Source organism: Molossus molossus, unplaced genomic scaffold, assembly GCF_014108415.1.
Source record: "Molossus molossus isolate mMolMol1 unplaced genomic scaffold, mMolMol1.p scaffold_m16_p_1, whole genome shotgun sequence".
NCBI lineage: Eukaryota > Metazoa > Chordata > Mammalia > Chiroptera > Molossidae > Molossus > Molossus molossus.
The window spans coordinates 49,371,156-49,387,120 of record NW_023425344.1 but is presented as its reverse complement, the minus strand read 5'-3'; the positions used below and the strand labels follow the sequence as shown (position 1 = coordinate 49,387,120).

Sequence of the window (15,965 nt, the reverse complement as noted above, 5' to 3'; positions counted from 1 at the left end):
ACTTAGGTTTTGGACACAGTATTGTTTCTCGCTTAATTAGCCAGAACCATGAAATTTTTCCCGCAGTCAAGACTTATCAAGTGATTCTTCACTTCAAACCATAGTATTGGTTGAACTTTACCCATCCCAACTGGTCAAACTTGTTTATTTTAAATCCTTAAGCATTCTTTCTTTAGTCAGCTTACAAGTCTGAAAGAATGCCAGGATGCTATTCATTTGACAAGAAATCACAAAGCAGCACAGAGGTGGAGGAGTTTGCATTCTCAACAGTGTATGATGTATCAGTAAGTTTAATTTTTATTTCATGTTTTAAAAGATTTGTTTCAGATGGTAATTTCCAATTTAGGCAATTAATCTGAATTGGGAACTTAATTGTTTCTTTTCCTACTGCTGTTGGAGAAAATAACATAGTAATGCTAATAGTTTTTTATTTCAGGAAACCATGCTAACAATTTTATATTTAGGATCTAAAAAGTTTAACAGGTTAAATTTTTACTGGAAAGTTTAATGTAAAAAGGGAGGAAAAACAGAGAGCCTAAGGTAAAAATTGTAAATTTGTAGCAGTGAGAGGGTGGGACATGGAAGAATGTGTCTTTTTCACTCTCAGTTCAGAGTTTAGAATATATAATGCTATTTGTAATCTTTCCAAATTATACATTTAATTGATACATTGAAAATAGAGGAAATATACAAATTATATAAGAAGTATTATATTTTAACCTCTATTTTGAAATTGATAAATATAATTAAAACTCCAAAAGATAAATCTAAAATTTAATGTCCTTTGAGAAATTCTTTGCCTTTTAAAATAAAATTTTAACAACAATGGAAGGACAATTTGTACATAAGAATATCAAAGAGAGAAGAAATAATCATAAAATTTTTATAAATTAATAGACTTGGATGGCTATAGAAATGAGAGTAACATAAAGGCAGAGAAACAGGAACAATAGACTGAAATAAACTGGGGAAAGCAAAAGACCTACATCTGGGAAGAGACCAAGAAGCCATTTAGATCTCTTCATTCCTATTACTTTCTATTTTCAAGATTTTCAAAGTTGTCTCCTCCAGGTCCAAAATCTCTTGAAAAGTCTACAGTTCCATTCCACATCAAGATAAATCAGTATGACTACTTTACAATTTTTTGGTTTGGTTTTCCTTGGCTTTGTAGTTCCGAGAGAGAGTAAGGTGTGGGCGTAGAGGGATGGGTGGAGAGGTGCTGTTGAAAAGCAATCCCTACTCTTCCCATTGATAATTCATGCCTCAGTGTAATTAAGTCAGAGGATTTTCTCCATTTGAAATACACAAATGAAACTTTATTAGCTTTTGTCACCTGCTAGTAAAGTGAAGAAAATATACCTTATTCTTTGTTGTATACGCCAGTATCTAGTAGGATTCTTGGCACATGTATATAAGTTGAACCATTTAACTGTTCTTCAAATTTATTTGGGACCAACTAATTTCCAACTAGCAACTCATCACCTACTGGTTGTTTTGATCTTGTCCATTTGACTTAACTAGATTTCATACCATTTTTAAAGACTTCTTTTCATACTAAAATAGTTTGTTTACTTTATAGTAAGCCACTCTGTATTTAGATATCATGATATAAATAGGTATAAATACATTTATAACATTTAGTCTTTGTTTTTTCTTTCCAAAAAATGAGTAACTATGAAATAGATTCCTTGGATTATTATGTTCCTACAATGAGTTTCTGAATAATTTTACATTTATCTGTGCCTGACACAAAAATATTAGTCTTTTTGATTGAGATATAGTTTACATATAACAGTACATTAGTTTCAGGTGTACAACATAATGAATTAATATTTGTATATATTGTGACCACAGAAAGTCTAGTTAACATCTGTCACCAAACATAGTAACACATTTTTTTCTTATGATAAGAACTTTTAATATCTACTCTCTTAGCAAGTTTCAAATGTACAATACATGTAGTATTAATAACTATAGTCACCATGCTGTACATTACATCTCTGATATTTATTTTATAATTAGAAGTTTGTACCTTTTGATCACCTTCATCCATTTTGCCCAACTACCAACCCCCAGCTATGGCAACCACCTAGAATCTTTCTTATGTAGTAACACCTATTAGCGAATTTTAAGTTATTTTCCACATTGATAGTTAAAATCAAGGTTTGGTTTTATAACAATAGGCATAAAAGAATTCTTGTCAAGTGAAAACATATGAATAAAGAATAAATAAAATAATTAATTAGTTTACAATAAAATACATCACTAGGACCTAATAATTTTAATTTGTAAACCAAACTTATCATTTAAATGAGAGGCTGCCCTTATTTTCTGTAATAGTGTTTTGGGCTCTAGGAGTTTAGCACTGACATTGTAGGACTAGAACTAGATACAAAAAAATAAAAAGATAAATGGCCCCTAAAAAGAGTAAGAATATCTCAGAAGTAGCATAATTCCAAGTTTAAAAGTGCAATTTAAATTTTATCAGAACATATATACACATATTATGCATATATATACATATGCATATTCATATTTTATCATATATTATAAAATAAGATTAGCAAAACACAAATATATTTGCTTTATATGTGAATTAAGTATTTTACAGAAAAATGTTATGATAGATTATCTTTCATTTAAACCTGTTCTATTTCATTTTTTTTCAATCTTGCTAAAATTGTAAACAAATTAATAATGAACATCCTTCTGGCTGATTTTTGTACACATTCAAAATTCCTTAGGATAAATGATCTGCACTTTCACAATTTCTGGAATGCCATTTTATGGTTACAAACTACCCTAAATCCTAAACTTTTTTTTTCTGAATATTCCTTATATACCTAGAAAATTTAAATATAACCCCCCCACACACACATACACATGGGAGATAGCATTTTCACAGCCCTTTCAAGTAAGACTCTATTATTGTTGATTTAGTTTTTATCCGATCACTCCCTAATGTCACCTCGGACCATTAACTCTCCACACCCTTGTAAATTGCCTTGTTCCTCTGCGGATCACACAGTTCTGCTCTCCATCCTCTTTTCCTCCTCCTCACTGTTCTATGGACCCATGATTATGCCCTGATTTTTAAAATACTGACACTTTCTTCCCTATCTTCTGTAGTACAAGTCCTGTGTTTACCCTAGCTAGCAAAAGTCCCCATGTGGTTGATTTTCAACATCCTAGTCATTTATTTCCTTGATCTTCTCATCTCTATAATTCTTTTCAAAATGACTTTCATATCCACACCCCAGACTTTGTCATGACTTGGAATTTCTCTGAATCATAACTTTGGACAACTATCACTATCCTAACCTTCCTTCTTACAGACTTAGTTACTTCTAATATATCACTTAAAAAAATTCATTAGCTCTTCCACTCTATGAATTTTTCATATCCATCAGTTCTTATCCCCATCAAACACACACACATACACACACGCACGTACGCACGCACACGCACACAAAGATGAGTGTGTGTGTGTGTGTGTGTGCATGTGTGTGTGTGATTCTTAGGTTCATCATTTCAACAATCTTTTAACGATATCTTAAACTCCACTAAATTCTCTTGTCCCTTATTTCTTTCATCATTCATACCTGGCTACACTCTAGAGAAAATACAACTGTCTGAACAATGACTCACCTCTGCCACTGAAGAATGCTACAGAAAATCTCACTAATGTGCTAGAAGTGCCAGTTCATTATAACTCCCAACTCTTACCCACTATTCCTAACCTTAGTTAATACTCCAATTTTTTGCAATGATTATTTTCAACTTCTCTAGCCTCCTCCAATTTCCAGTTCTCACCATGAGTCCTCTTGTGTTTCAATTACTTCAAAGAGATCAAGTTAATTGATCAATTAGATGAGAATTCCTTCAACTCCCTGACATGTAACCAACAAACCTACCTATATCCATTCATACTCTTCAGAGAATATCTACAATTTATCCAAATTCTCCAACCTATTAGGTTGAACCATATGAAAACGTCAATATTTTACCACTTTTCACCTACACAAATGTCAATTTCATATGTGTAAACCTAATGGGTTGATGTCCTCAAGAAAAATAAAAAATACAGCCCTTTATTTAAGAAACAAATGCTCATTTATGGGTTTATTACAGAGGGTAATATATACACTCCAGTGGGCATAAAAATATATCACAAAAAAGGTAGGTGAAAATTCTATGAATAATTTTATTTAAAATTTTATTGTTGTTTTTTATAATTACTACAATTAAATATTGTTTTGATAGTACCTACATGTATTTGTCAATTTTTTCAAGTTTATACAAATGGAATCCTCTATAATTCTTGCAATTCAAACTCAAATACTGATTCTCTGGCAAAATGTTCATGTGCTCTCTAAACATGTTTTGTTTTATGAAAAACTAATAAATTAAAATTCAGATTACTTAAATGCTTTTGTTACAAAATAAAGAGAAATTTAGAGCAAATAACATGAAAGAAACACTGGGTATGAGGTCAGAACAACTAATTTTGAATCAAGATTTCTCTAGTTAATAGCTATGTGTCATTAAACCAAGACTCAAATACTGTTTTTACCTCTGTACTGATTGATATTTGAGGTCAGCACCAGGAAAACCTCAAAAGGTTACAAATGTAAAAGGTTATCATTGCTAATGGGCCCGATGGAGGTACTACTGAGAAGAGAGTTTAGTATATTAAAGTAGGATTTGATCATGACCCTTGTGCCAGAGGCACCTGTGTAACAAATGACCAGGTGGTTTTCTAGAGGCTTATTATACTTCTTTAACTTGGATTCCTAGCTAGGTTCTTGAAAAGAGACCTCGTAGAATAGTTTATTTTCTCACCTCTAGGTGAATTAACTCTCCTTATCAAAGGGTTTTAGGTCTCTTCAAGAAATTATCATTTGGGGTGCCCTGAAGATCATAGTCCAGACAGCAGGTGACCTCACCATCTTGAGACTCATACACCAGATGACACAGGCATACCTCTCCCACACAGTCTGCTGGGCAGCTCCAATGTTTCCAGTGTTACTCCACAAAATACTAGAAGCTCTTATTTGCTTCTCTTATTTCCTACTCTTATGAATCTTGGGGCTTTTCCAGACCTTCAGTTCTTGGTTGAGAGTAAAATTATTTTTTTAGTACAAACCTGCTCAGCAACATTTACCTTTCTCTTTCCAAGTTTCTATTTTTCTATCATGCTTCATTGGTCATTGCTGTGTTATAACTTTGGGTTAGAACCTGTGTTCTACAGAGGAAAATGTTCATAAATAGAAAAGCGGAAACTTTGGTGGGCTCTAGTAATTAGTACTTTTAAGTTCTTGGGCAAAACATTTTAGCTTCTATTGAAAAATGGGCATAATATTTACCATCTGAATCTTACAGAAATGCTGAGTTCTATAGGGTATGCTAAAGCTTTTTAAAAACTAAAAAGTGTGCCCTGGCTGGTTTGGCTCAGAGGTTAGAGCATCAGCCCATAGATCAGAGAGTCCCAGGTTTGGTTTCCGCTAAGGACATGTACCTCGGTTGCAGTTTGTCCCTGGCCCAGGTTGGGGTCATGTGGGTAGCAATCAGTCGATGTGTCTCTCTCACATCAATGTTTCTCTCTTTCTTTCTCTTCCTCCCTCTCTCCCTCCCACTCTATCGGAAGATAAATGCAAAAATGTCCTCGGGTGAGGGTGAAAAACAAAACAAAAATTATAAAGTGCTATATAAATGAAAATGATCATCAGCATTATTATCATTGTCAGGATGACCTATGTTTCACCCTTATACCCTTACACCTCGCCCTTTATTCTCCAGACCTGTTTGGAATAGGTGAGGCAACCTTGAGTAAAGGACCACTCCCTACCTTTGAGGGGCCCTAAGACTCCCTAGAACCACCCTCACAAGGCTCTGATTACACTGTGCAAATTTATCAAACACAGACAGAAAGAACTCCCAACAATTAAGATAGCTCATCGGATATATATAAATGCCATATATATTTAAATAAAGCAATATAATTACCCTCTGACAGGTATTTTGCCACTGAAATATGAGGGTGAGTAACAGAAAACTGGGGACAAGAGTACTACCTGGACAGAGATCCCTTGGTTGCCATGTAGACAGGAATCTCCAAAATGAGTGAGACTTTTACATAGTGATTGGACTGCCTTGGTCAGAGCAGTTATTAACTTTTTACACTTTTAAACCATATAATTTTGTTTAGCAGGGTCAGCCAGTCACAGTCTCTCTTTAATCAAGCCTGATAACAACAGCTAACATTGAGTGAACACTTACTATCTCTTTAGGTTCACATAATATCTCTGTGGGAATCATCTATATTTTACCAACTATTAAACTCAGCTCTAATAAATGAGGCAAGGTCACATGACTAGTGAATGTGGAGGCATTCCATCTACAAAGAACCCAGCCTCTTTCCACTGCACATGCAACCTCTCTTCAGAGAGCTGGTGAGACTTCTGTGACCAAAGCAAACGCGTAAGAAAAAACTAACATAAGAGAAATATTGCTTATTTTCTGTTCAAGACTTTGTGAGTTTGCAGGATTCGCTACAAAATGTAGAATATCATGTAAAGATGCATAAATTGTGTGTCACTGCATTGTATTCAAATACTTTCATAAGAGTCTTACCCATAATAGTGTACAATGTGCATTGGATGTAACCCAATAATAATAAATAGGCAACTCTCACGTTCTTTCTTACTCATGAGACAACAGTAACATAAAAAACTTTCTTAATATGTGATAGATCACATTCAGACCAGATTATACAGATGAGTGGGATATTGAAAAATCTATCTGAGCAGTTAAGAGAAAGTGGGAGATTTTCCTTCTAATTATTTAAATATTTGTCTTAATTCTTGACTTCCTCTTTTCAAAGTCAGTCTAACAAAATGTAGAAGGATAGGACAAAAACTCAATCTTTTCATTCTCTATACCATAACCCCTTCACTTAAATTGTATTGTCTTTGTAGAAAACAGATGTCAGTTCAATGAATTATCCAGGATTTATTGCCCACTTTGGGCCAAGCACTGTTTTACACGTTACTGTGGTAACAAGAAGACAGGCAGAGAACACAGGCACAGAAATAAGCCATAAAAAGGCACAATAGGGGTGGTAGAAGGGTTAGTGGGAGCTTGTGGATGCTCTCTTCTGATCATTTCTATTTTCTCAGTAAAACGGAATCAAGGCCATTAGCCAAGGGTGAGAATAAAAGAGGAGGTATCCAAGACTTGAGAAGAGAAGGTATGAAATAATTGTATATTTCTCATACTAGGAGAAAGAGAGAGTAACTTAATTAGTATGATAACCAGGAAGCACTGAGGACCAATGTAAGGTTAGTGGTCCTGCATTTAAAATGAGACTCATCAGCATAGTTGAGCATTTTTCCCAGCCACATTTGTATAAACACAAAGTAGCTAGAAAGTTCTGTTTAACCAGGGTTAGAGTTTTACTACATGACTATGACTGAGAGAGGATTATAGGACTGAGGATGTATGCCAGGGGATGACATAATGAGGGGCCGTGGGGTTTGTGCGGGGCGAGAGAGCACTGCCAACAGGAGGGTGATGGGAGGCAGTGAACGATGGCAGCATCATTACAAATCCCACTGGGACTGAAGTGGGGGCAGCGAGCTGGAAAGATGAGTGGTGGGAGTTGGAGAGTTGGAGTTGGATGATTAAAATTTAGATTATGGAGAAATTGAAGATGATGGGAATAACAAGATAGAAAGCATGAGTATGAGAGTAGGTAGCTGAAGCAGAGAGAACAAGGCCATTGGCACAAATAATAGCACAGAAAATAGATCGTGAGCAATACAACAAAGCAGTATAGGACACTCGAAGGTAGCTGGTCACTGGGGGAAGGAGGAGAGACCGCTGTGAGAGGAACTGGCCCTAACGGAGGGAGAAAGCATTACAGCAGCACAGTGAAAGGTTTCCAGAAATGGAAACGCCAGCAGCCAGGAAAAAGGAAATTTGAAATACAGAGAAAGGACATTTAAGGCAGAGGGAGAATTGTAAGCAAAACAAGGGAGGATGAACGTAAGGAACAAAAGAGCACAAGTGAGGGAGTGAGGGCAAGTACTACACATTAAGAGTCCAAAAGTAAATTAAACAGCCAGCGAAAGGCTTTTCTTTTAAAAAATGTAAAATATATCATGTCCTCCGATATTTAAAATTGTCCATTGGGTTCCTATAACCCTTAGAATTAATAACACTTTGCCATGGCCTTCAGGGGCCCCATGATTTGGTCCTTGCCTGTCTCTCTGGCTTAACATTCTCTACTTTTTCCTGGACTCACTGTGATCCCGCCACACTGGCTTCATTTCCTTCAGGGACTCAACAAGTTGTTCCTGTTCCATCTCTAGGAACTTGCTGCCACCTGGTTGACCTTTTCCAGTTCCTCTTAAAGCTGTTTCCTCATAACTCACCTCTAAGATCAAATGGCCTCTCTTCATTCAGGGATGACTCCCTGCTACCCAGTTAAGGACCCCACCACTGGCCTCCAATCACTCTCAATTCATTCATGTATTTTACTTCCATGAGTGAAACTTATTCTTTGCTTGGTTTTAGTTTCCTTCTACTAAACTGTTCACCATAGTTTTCCCAGCAATGAAATCAGTTTTTAGCACATAATGAGATTTCTATAAATATTTCTTGAATAAATGAATACTAAGCTAAAGAGTATATAGCCTATGTAATAAGAACTATCTGAAGGTTTTTGAACTAGAGGATCACATTATCAGAACTGTATATTTGGCTTTATTTGGGGTGGGGAACACACAATACAATATGCAGATGAGGTATTATAGAATTGTACACCTGAAAGCTATGTAATTTTATTAACCAATGTCACCCCAATAAAGTCAATAAAACAGTAAAAACATTTTTTAAAACCATATATTTAGAAGATAATTCTGGCAACAACATTGTAGAATATATTTAAGGGGAAATTATCTGGAGATAAAGAGATCTATGAATGGCTATAGTGATTGTTCAGATAAAATACATTGACTGCCTGAGGTAGCACATGTGTTAGGAAGATGCACACGGGAAAAAATAGGAAATACAATTCAGATTTAGACAGATTAAGTGAAGGAGTTGTGGAGAGGGAGAGCTCACATGATATGAAGGTTCAGAAAGAGTAAGTAACTGGAAAGTGTAAACAATTTTATTAATTCTTATTTTTGTTTTTTAAAATGTGATTAAAAATAACAAAAAATAAAGGGAGATGGGAAAGAAGTTAACAGACTAAGGAAGAAAGAGAGTGTTGCAATAAGAATGAGGCAGACAAACCAAGTAAAAGGAAAAAAAGACAAACCCACTATGGGACAGTAAAGAAAAAAAGAACAGATTAGTGAAGATATTGAGAAATTATAACATTTTTATACTGTTGGACACACTTTAGAAAAGTTTAACTTTTTCCAAATGTTAAACAGAGACTTATCATGTGACTCTGGAGTCTCACTCTCAGATATACATCCCAAAGAAACAAAAACACATGTCCATACAAAAACTTAAACATGCATGTTCATAGCAGCATTATTTATAATAGCCAAAAAATAGAAATGATCCAAATGTCCATCAGCTGATGAATATATAAATAAAATGTAGTATATCCATAAAATAGGATATTATTTGGCAATCAAAGATGTGAAGTCTTAACTCCTACTATAGAAAATGGTTATGTAGGTGATATGTCCTATCACATTGATGAATTTTGAGAATATTATGCTAAGTGAAAGAAGACAGGTACAAAACACCACAGATTATATAACTCATATGAAATATCTATAATAAACACATCCATACAGACATAAAGCAGATTAGCGGTTGCTTGAGTTTGGGAGCAATAGAGAGTAACTATTAATGGGTACAGGTTTTCAGTTTGGGGTGATAGAATGTTTGAAAATTGGTTTTGATGATGGTTCTACAACCTTGTGAATATACTGAGCCATTGAATTGTATACTTTAAAAGAGTGAAATATATTGTATGTTAATTATATATCAATATAGCTGTAAAAGAAATAAAGGAAAGAGAGAAAAGGAAGGCAGGAAGGAGACACCAAAGACTCTGGAAATAAAGTCAAAGTTCCTGACAGTGATTACTCACTGAAGCTGTACAAGTCACCTACTTATCATGATCCTTCCCTTTTGGCATTTGTGTGACATCTCCAGCAGAATCCAATAGTTCTTTCAATAGCTCTTTCTGGCTCAAGAAAGGTCTTATTTAATATTCTTTTCACATTTCAATTTTTATTTTTTAAATAAAAACTATTTTCCAACTGTCAGATACAGTGAGAGTCAGACTTGTTTATTAGAAAAGATTGGTAGCTAATCCATTTTTGCTTGTATTCACATTCAAAACAAACCCCGCTTTCTTATAAAGGTCTAACTTTCTTGTTAAATAGCAGCAGGAAGCAAGATGATTAAGGATAAGTGATGATTAATTGAAAATATCAGTAAGAAGGCAGGAAAAAGGTACCAACAAAAATGAATCAATATTGGCCAAAGTGGGTGGGAAGTACTACTCTGGACACTCACCTTTTCTTCAATAGCCCCAGTCAATGGCATACACATTTTTTTGGTCCTCGTGAGTTTTAATGACCTCAGTACTCTAAAATGTCCCTAAGGGAACAGCTTCTCATGGAACCTCACCATGTACATTTGCGTTAATGAACAGAGATTTCAAGAGTAGCACTCTCTAACCTTGATTATTTCCTTTTGAACTCCTTTGCAACTAAAATGCCAGTTATTTTAATTATGGCATCAATCAACTTTTCTTTTATGAAACACGTCTTTCTTATTTGCGTAATATGGGGTTAAAGAAACAAGACACACCGCTTGTCAGAACATGAAACATAAAAGGAAGCACAAATGGTCATCTAATCTTTTGCACAACTTTTAGTATTCCTACTCATATCATAGATTTTACAAAAATCTCATTATATCTGTTGTACAATTAACAGGATCATTGTCATCATTGTTAAGCCACTATTATTATGAGTAATAACACCACCTCCTAATATTTTCATGACATCTTCCAGCATTCTGTCTTCCCTAGGCAGTGGATTAAAACCTGATACATGACTCACCCATCTTGTCTTAAATTTTCTCATACCCATTATTATTGTCCAATAACTCTTTCCCTGTGGATGCTCCAAACTGTGCTTACCACGTGATGCCTACATCTGAACCCTGTGATTAGTTTTTTTTTTATCCTCGCCCGAGTACATTTTTCAATTTTTTGTTCAGACAGAGTGGGGGAGAGAGAGAGAGAGAGAAACATCGACGTGAAAGGTACACATCGAGTGGCCGCCACCCACACGACCCATCCTGGGCCAGGGACAAACCGCAACCGAGGTATGCGCCCTTAGCAGGAACTGAACCTGGGTCTCTCTGGACCACAGGCCAATGCTCTAACTGCTGAGCCAAACTGGCCAGGGCCCTGTGACTAGTCTTGAAGGCTCTCGTGGTCCTCCTTCCCCTAAACTTGGAATCTCTTATCTACTGGGATGTTCTTTGGAGATTATCAGGGCTTTGCTAGGCTCCCAAGATACATCCCAGTCTGTGCATAGTTTGTACCTGGTGTTGCCACTCAGATTCCAAGGTCCTGGGCACCAGTTCCCACCTCTTTCTTTTAAGAGCAGCCACATCTACCATCAAGCACACACGTTCCATCAGCTCATGCCACTCCATCATGTACTCATGGTATCATTTCTCTGCTGCTTTTGATAATAAAAATAATAAAATAAAACTCCTAAATCCTCACCATGTTTTGATTACTGTTCTAAGTGCTCTTAAATATATTAACTCACTTGTCTTTGCAAGAGTATGCAATACCTTTAAGATGGGTATTATTACCCCCATTTTATAGATAAGGAAGTTGAGGCACAAAGAGGCTGAAAGCCTGCCAATGTCTGATGGTGGGGGAGCTGGCATAGGAACTCAGGTCAGCAGGCTACAGAACCCACACTCTTAACCATTATGCTGGACAATCATGTGGCAACTCTGTGGCAGAAAGAAACCTTTTTTTTTCTCATCCTTGAATCACTTGATGACAATACTCATAATATAAGCCATTTAAAAAGTCCCAGGAAAAATAACATGTCAGGAGAGCTATCTGAGGGAAAAGGACCTGAAGATGTACCTTCATAAAAGATTGTTACATTGAAAGAAAATGGCTGATATTGAAAAGAGCCAGAAGAGTTCATTACATTCTGTTGAGTTTCAAGAAGTTCCTCTTCATGAGAAAGTCTGGGTAATGAGCACTCAGAATTTAAACAAAGGTAGAGGAGGGATTTAAAAGAAGATACTTTTCAAAATGCCTTAATTCTTTGTGAAAAATTTTCTAGACTGGCCTGCTGAGTGGGTAGCTCTCATTAACCACAGATGAGCAGTGGCTCATCTTTGCTTTGTCAGGAATACCTCCGAGATGAAGTCACATATTTTTCTTTCGCTTAAATGTCAAAAGTTTCTCTAAGGCTGTGTTCCTGCACTGCAATGAACCTGTTTAGTCATCTTACTGGGATAGTCTTAACAAAATTAAATTTTTTAAACTGGAATGAAAGGGAGAAAGAAGCCAAGAAAGAAAGAGAAGAGAACTGTCCTTTAGCAATCTGTAAGTACAAAACTTGTCAATGTATCTTGATTCCAAGGAACTGTTAATCTCTCCCCTCCTGCTATGTTTGAAAAATGTATCTCTAGCAAAACTCTGTTAAAAATAGTTCTTTTGTTGCAAATAACTTAGGGCTGTCTACCACCTGATAACACATTTTCTTATGTAGTAGACAAACATTTACCTATTATGTATGAGGTGCAAACTCCGCCAATCTGGAATAACCACAGATTGGAATGACAATCTGAAATTAGTCAATGTGTAAATTAAAATCATATTAGTACTAACAAATAGAATGACAATTTTATTTAGTTTTTTAAAGCGTCTAAGAATAAATATTCTAAGTCGTGGCTGCTTTGTTAAGGAAATTTATATTTTCATTTGTTACTTCTATGTGGACTCTGAAAAGGAAGATTCATTTGATGTAATCCTCAAAAAGAAATTTATCTGTTGAGATGGGCTTCCCATGGTCAACCAGGGGCCCAAATTTTATAAATAATTAGAGCCTAGGAGCCATTTGCTGACAGTGGTTCTTCACATACTGTGCATACGGGAAAGGAATAACCTAGACTGAACTCTCAGCTTCCCACACTATGCCCCACCTGTGTATGTGAAGCATATGAGTCAACCAATGCAGAGGATGCCCTGGTTTTGTCTTTTTACCAACGGAGACCTGCCCCCATCCAATCAGAACTGCACAATTTGCACTTCATTTACATAAAATGGACCTAATTGGGAAACTAGGTGGGAACTTGCACTATAAATGGCAACCTTCCCTCTGTCTCAGGAAAACACAGTTTAAGTTGCTGCCTGAATCTGTGTCTCCCAGGCTGCAGCTCCATTTTCTCATTTCTATTCTGCATTACAGTCTAAAATTAATTTTGGTTTATACAGATCTAAGTCTGTAATTCAATCACAATGTTTCCGGTGTTGGAAGTAGAAGAGTTTTGTGGGAAACCATATGCTTTTGGAGATGAGAATTCTATTGCAAAATAAGCTCCCTCTTTAGAAATTGTTTTCCCTATCTGACTCAGAGGGATGACAGTGAGAAAATGGGTCCAATATTTTTTTAAAATTATCACTATTCTGCAGCCATTATTTCCTCCAAAGAGAAATCATTAGTCCTTCTTCAAAAGCTATTAGAAAATCTCTGCAACTCTGGTAGCAATTATTGTGCATTGTGCTCCTTCTCCTCTGTAAGACTGTAAGTTTCTTGAGAGGACAATCTACGTAAGATTCTTTTTGTATTTCCCTACTTTGTACATGGTAATGCTCAATAAATATCTACTGAGTTAATTAATGAATACATGCATTAAGTTTATCTCTATTCTTGTTCATTAACTTGACTTTCTCGAGTATGTCTTTGAGAAGCCCTTGTCCTTGCTTCATTTCTCCTTGTCTTTCTCTTTGTGCTGCTCCCCTTGCCTGCAGTACATGTCATCCTTGCCAATTTCTATTCTTCAGCCTTCAAGGCCAAGTTTAAAGAACAACTTTTTAAAGGCAAAACCATTTGTACCCACTTATCTCTCATAGCATATTGGGCCTAGTTCCATTATAACATTTGTCATTTGTATTATAGTTGTTACTTAGTGTGTCTCTCTAGATTGTACATTCTTAAAGATGGGAGACTATGTCTTATTCATTTTTGAATCTTGAGCAAAAAGTGTTTGGCCATACAGAAGAAATCAGCAAATGTCAACTGAATGAGTTTATGATTGCCCATGATCTTACTAATAAAGGTGATAAATATGTTCGTTAACTCTTGCCTGTACTCCAGTGGGATCCCAGCTTTTCTATCAATACTTCAGGTATTTTCAGATTGTTGCAGGCACTCTTGTCTTGCCATCAGCCAAAGAGTAGCAGGTCAGGGTAATTTTAGATCCTTCCAGAAACACAGAAGAACTCACTTAATACTACCTGTGGTACTTATCAGAGTTTAGGTTATAGGTCCTGGGGTGGGAAAACTGCTTCTAGCTTCTTTGCCTGAATACAAGGATACAGAAGCATCCCTGCTTCCTCCAGATCATCAATGCCAAAAGGCACATCTCAGATATATTTTCAGTTATTTAGCTGGGGCCTCTATTTTCCAATCCCAAAGAAGGTAATTCCTTCTTCTCCTTTTCTGTGTGTATTTGGAAGCAGTACTTCTAATTCTTAGATCCATATTCCTGTCCAGTTCTCTCATGCATTAGATCTTTCTGGACAAGCCCTGTTGGTCCGCTTCTAGCCTGTCTCAATTCTATAACTGTTCAGATTTGGTCTGTAGGTTGTAGACCCTGAAACTTGGATGGGGGAAGAGCTTTGTTTCATTTTCCTGTTTCCACAAAGATTTGCCAAAGGTCAATCATTTGCATACCAGTTTTATACTTTTTGCCATATTTGTATGCTATTGGTACTATTATTGTAATATTTTTCTTTAAATTGATTCATTATTTATTCAAATAAATATGGCGGTATTCCATGCAATATTATCTAGAAAAATCACAGGTTTGAATCTTAATCCTATGAAATAGATATTCATCATATACCACAGGTGGTTCTCATGAGTTCCTGGGTTCAAAGTCCTGGCCTATCACTATTTATTTGTCCATTATATATATGATCTCCTTTTGGTTTATTATTTCTTCTTTATTATTCTCTTCTGTCTTCTTCTGTTCTGTTTTAGATGCTCTGTATATGTATTACTGATTACTTGTTTTATAAGTGAGGATTATGGATTTACGTACAGATGTGTGTAGAGCCATAATAGTCCGAGTCCTAATTCTAGCTCTTCCAATATCCAATTTTGATGTTTTAGTAGTCACTCTGAGTCTCTGTTCATGCTAGAATGAGAGGAGTTACCCATATGTCCTCACTTTTTGAGGCTCATTGTGATTTGAAGCACATAAACCAAATATATGGTATTACTTCATTTGCAAAGTGAAACTATTTTAGAACATCTAGTTAATGGACTGGGAAATACATGAAAACATAGTCACCGTGGTATGATTCTGACTTTTTAAAATCAATTATAAAGTCAAACATCAATGAGTTTTCATCGACAGTATTTTTTCTAATTTTTTATTGAAAAATATATTCTAATGTTACCAAATGCAATATGAGCTAACCATAAATTCCGGGGTGGGGTGGGGGGAGACAATTTATGTCAAAACTATGTGAAACTGAGATTCTAGAGTTTAAGTTCTGTTTATTTTTAACATATTACTCTCTCTCAAAAGGCCACCAATACGAGGCAGAAGAACAAATTATTTGAAACCATGGGCAATTGCCCTTATTGTTTCAGGTGTTGTGTTGGTTCTTGCAATGATCATCGGTCTCCTTGTTTATTTTTTCGCATTTGGTA

At 35.7% G+C, this 15,965-nt stretch overlaps 1 protein-coding gene across 1 annotated transcript in view; it reads left to right on the top strand.

Moving 5' to 3' along the window:
* The first annotated feature begins 226 nt into the window (after positions 1-226).
* LOC118637389 (transmembrane protease serine 11G-like) overlaps positions 227-15,965 on the top strand; it is a 45,049-nt gene continuing 29,310 nt past the window's right edge. Inside the window, exons 1-2 of the mRNA XM_036272803.1 lie at positions 227-284; positions 15,841-15,962. Of these exons, the coding sequence (XP_036128696.1) occupies positions 274-284; positions 15,841-15,962 (133 nt within the window). The 5' untranslated portion in view covers positions 227-273. The remainder of the gene's footprint in view (positions 285-15,840; positions 15,963-15,965) is intronic.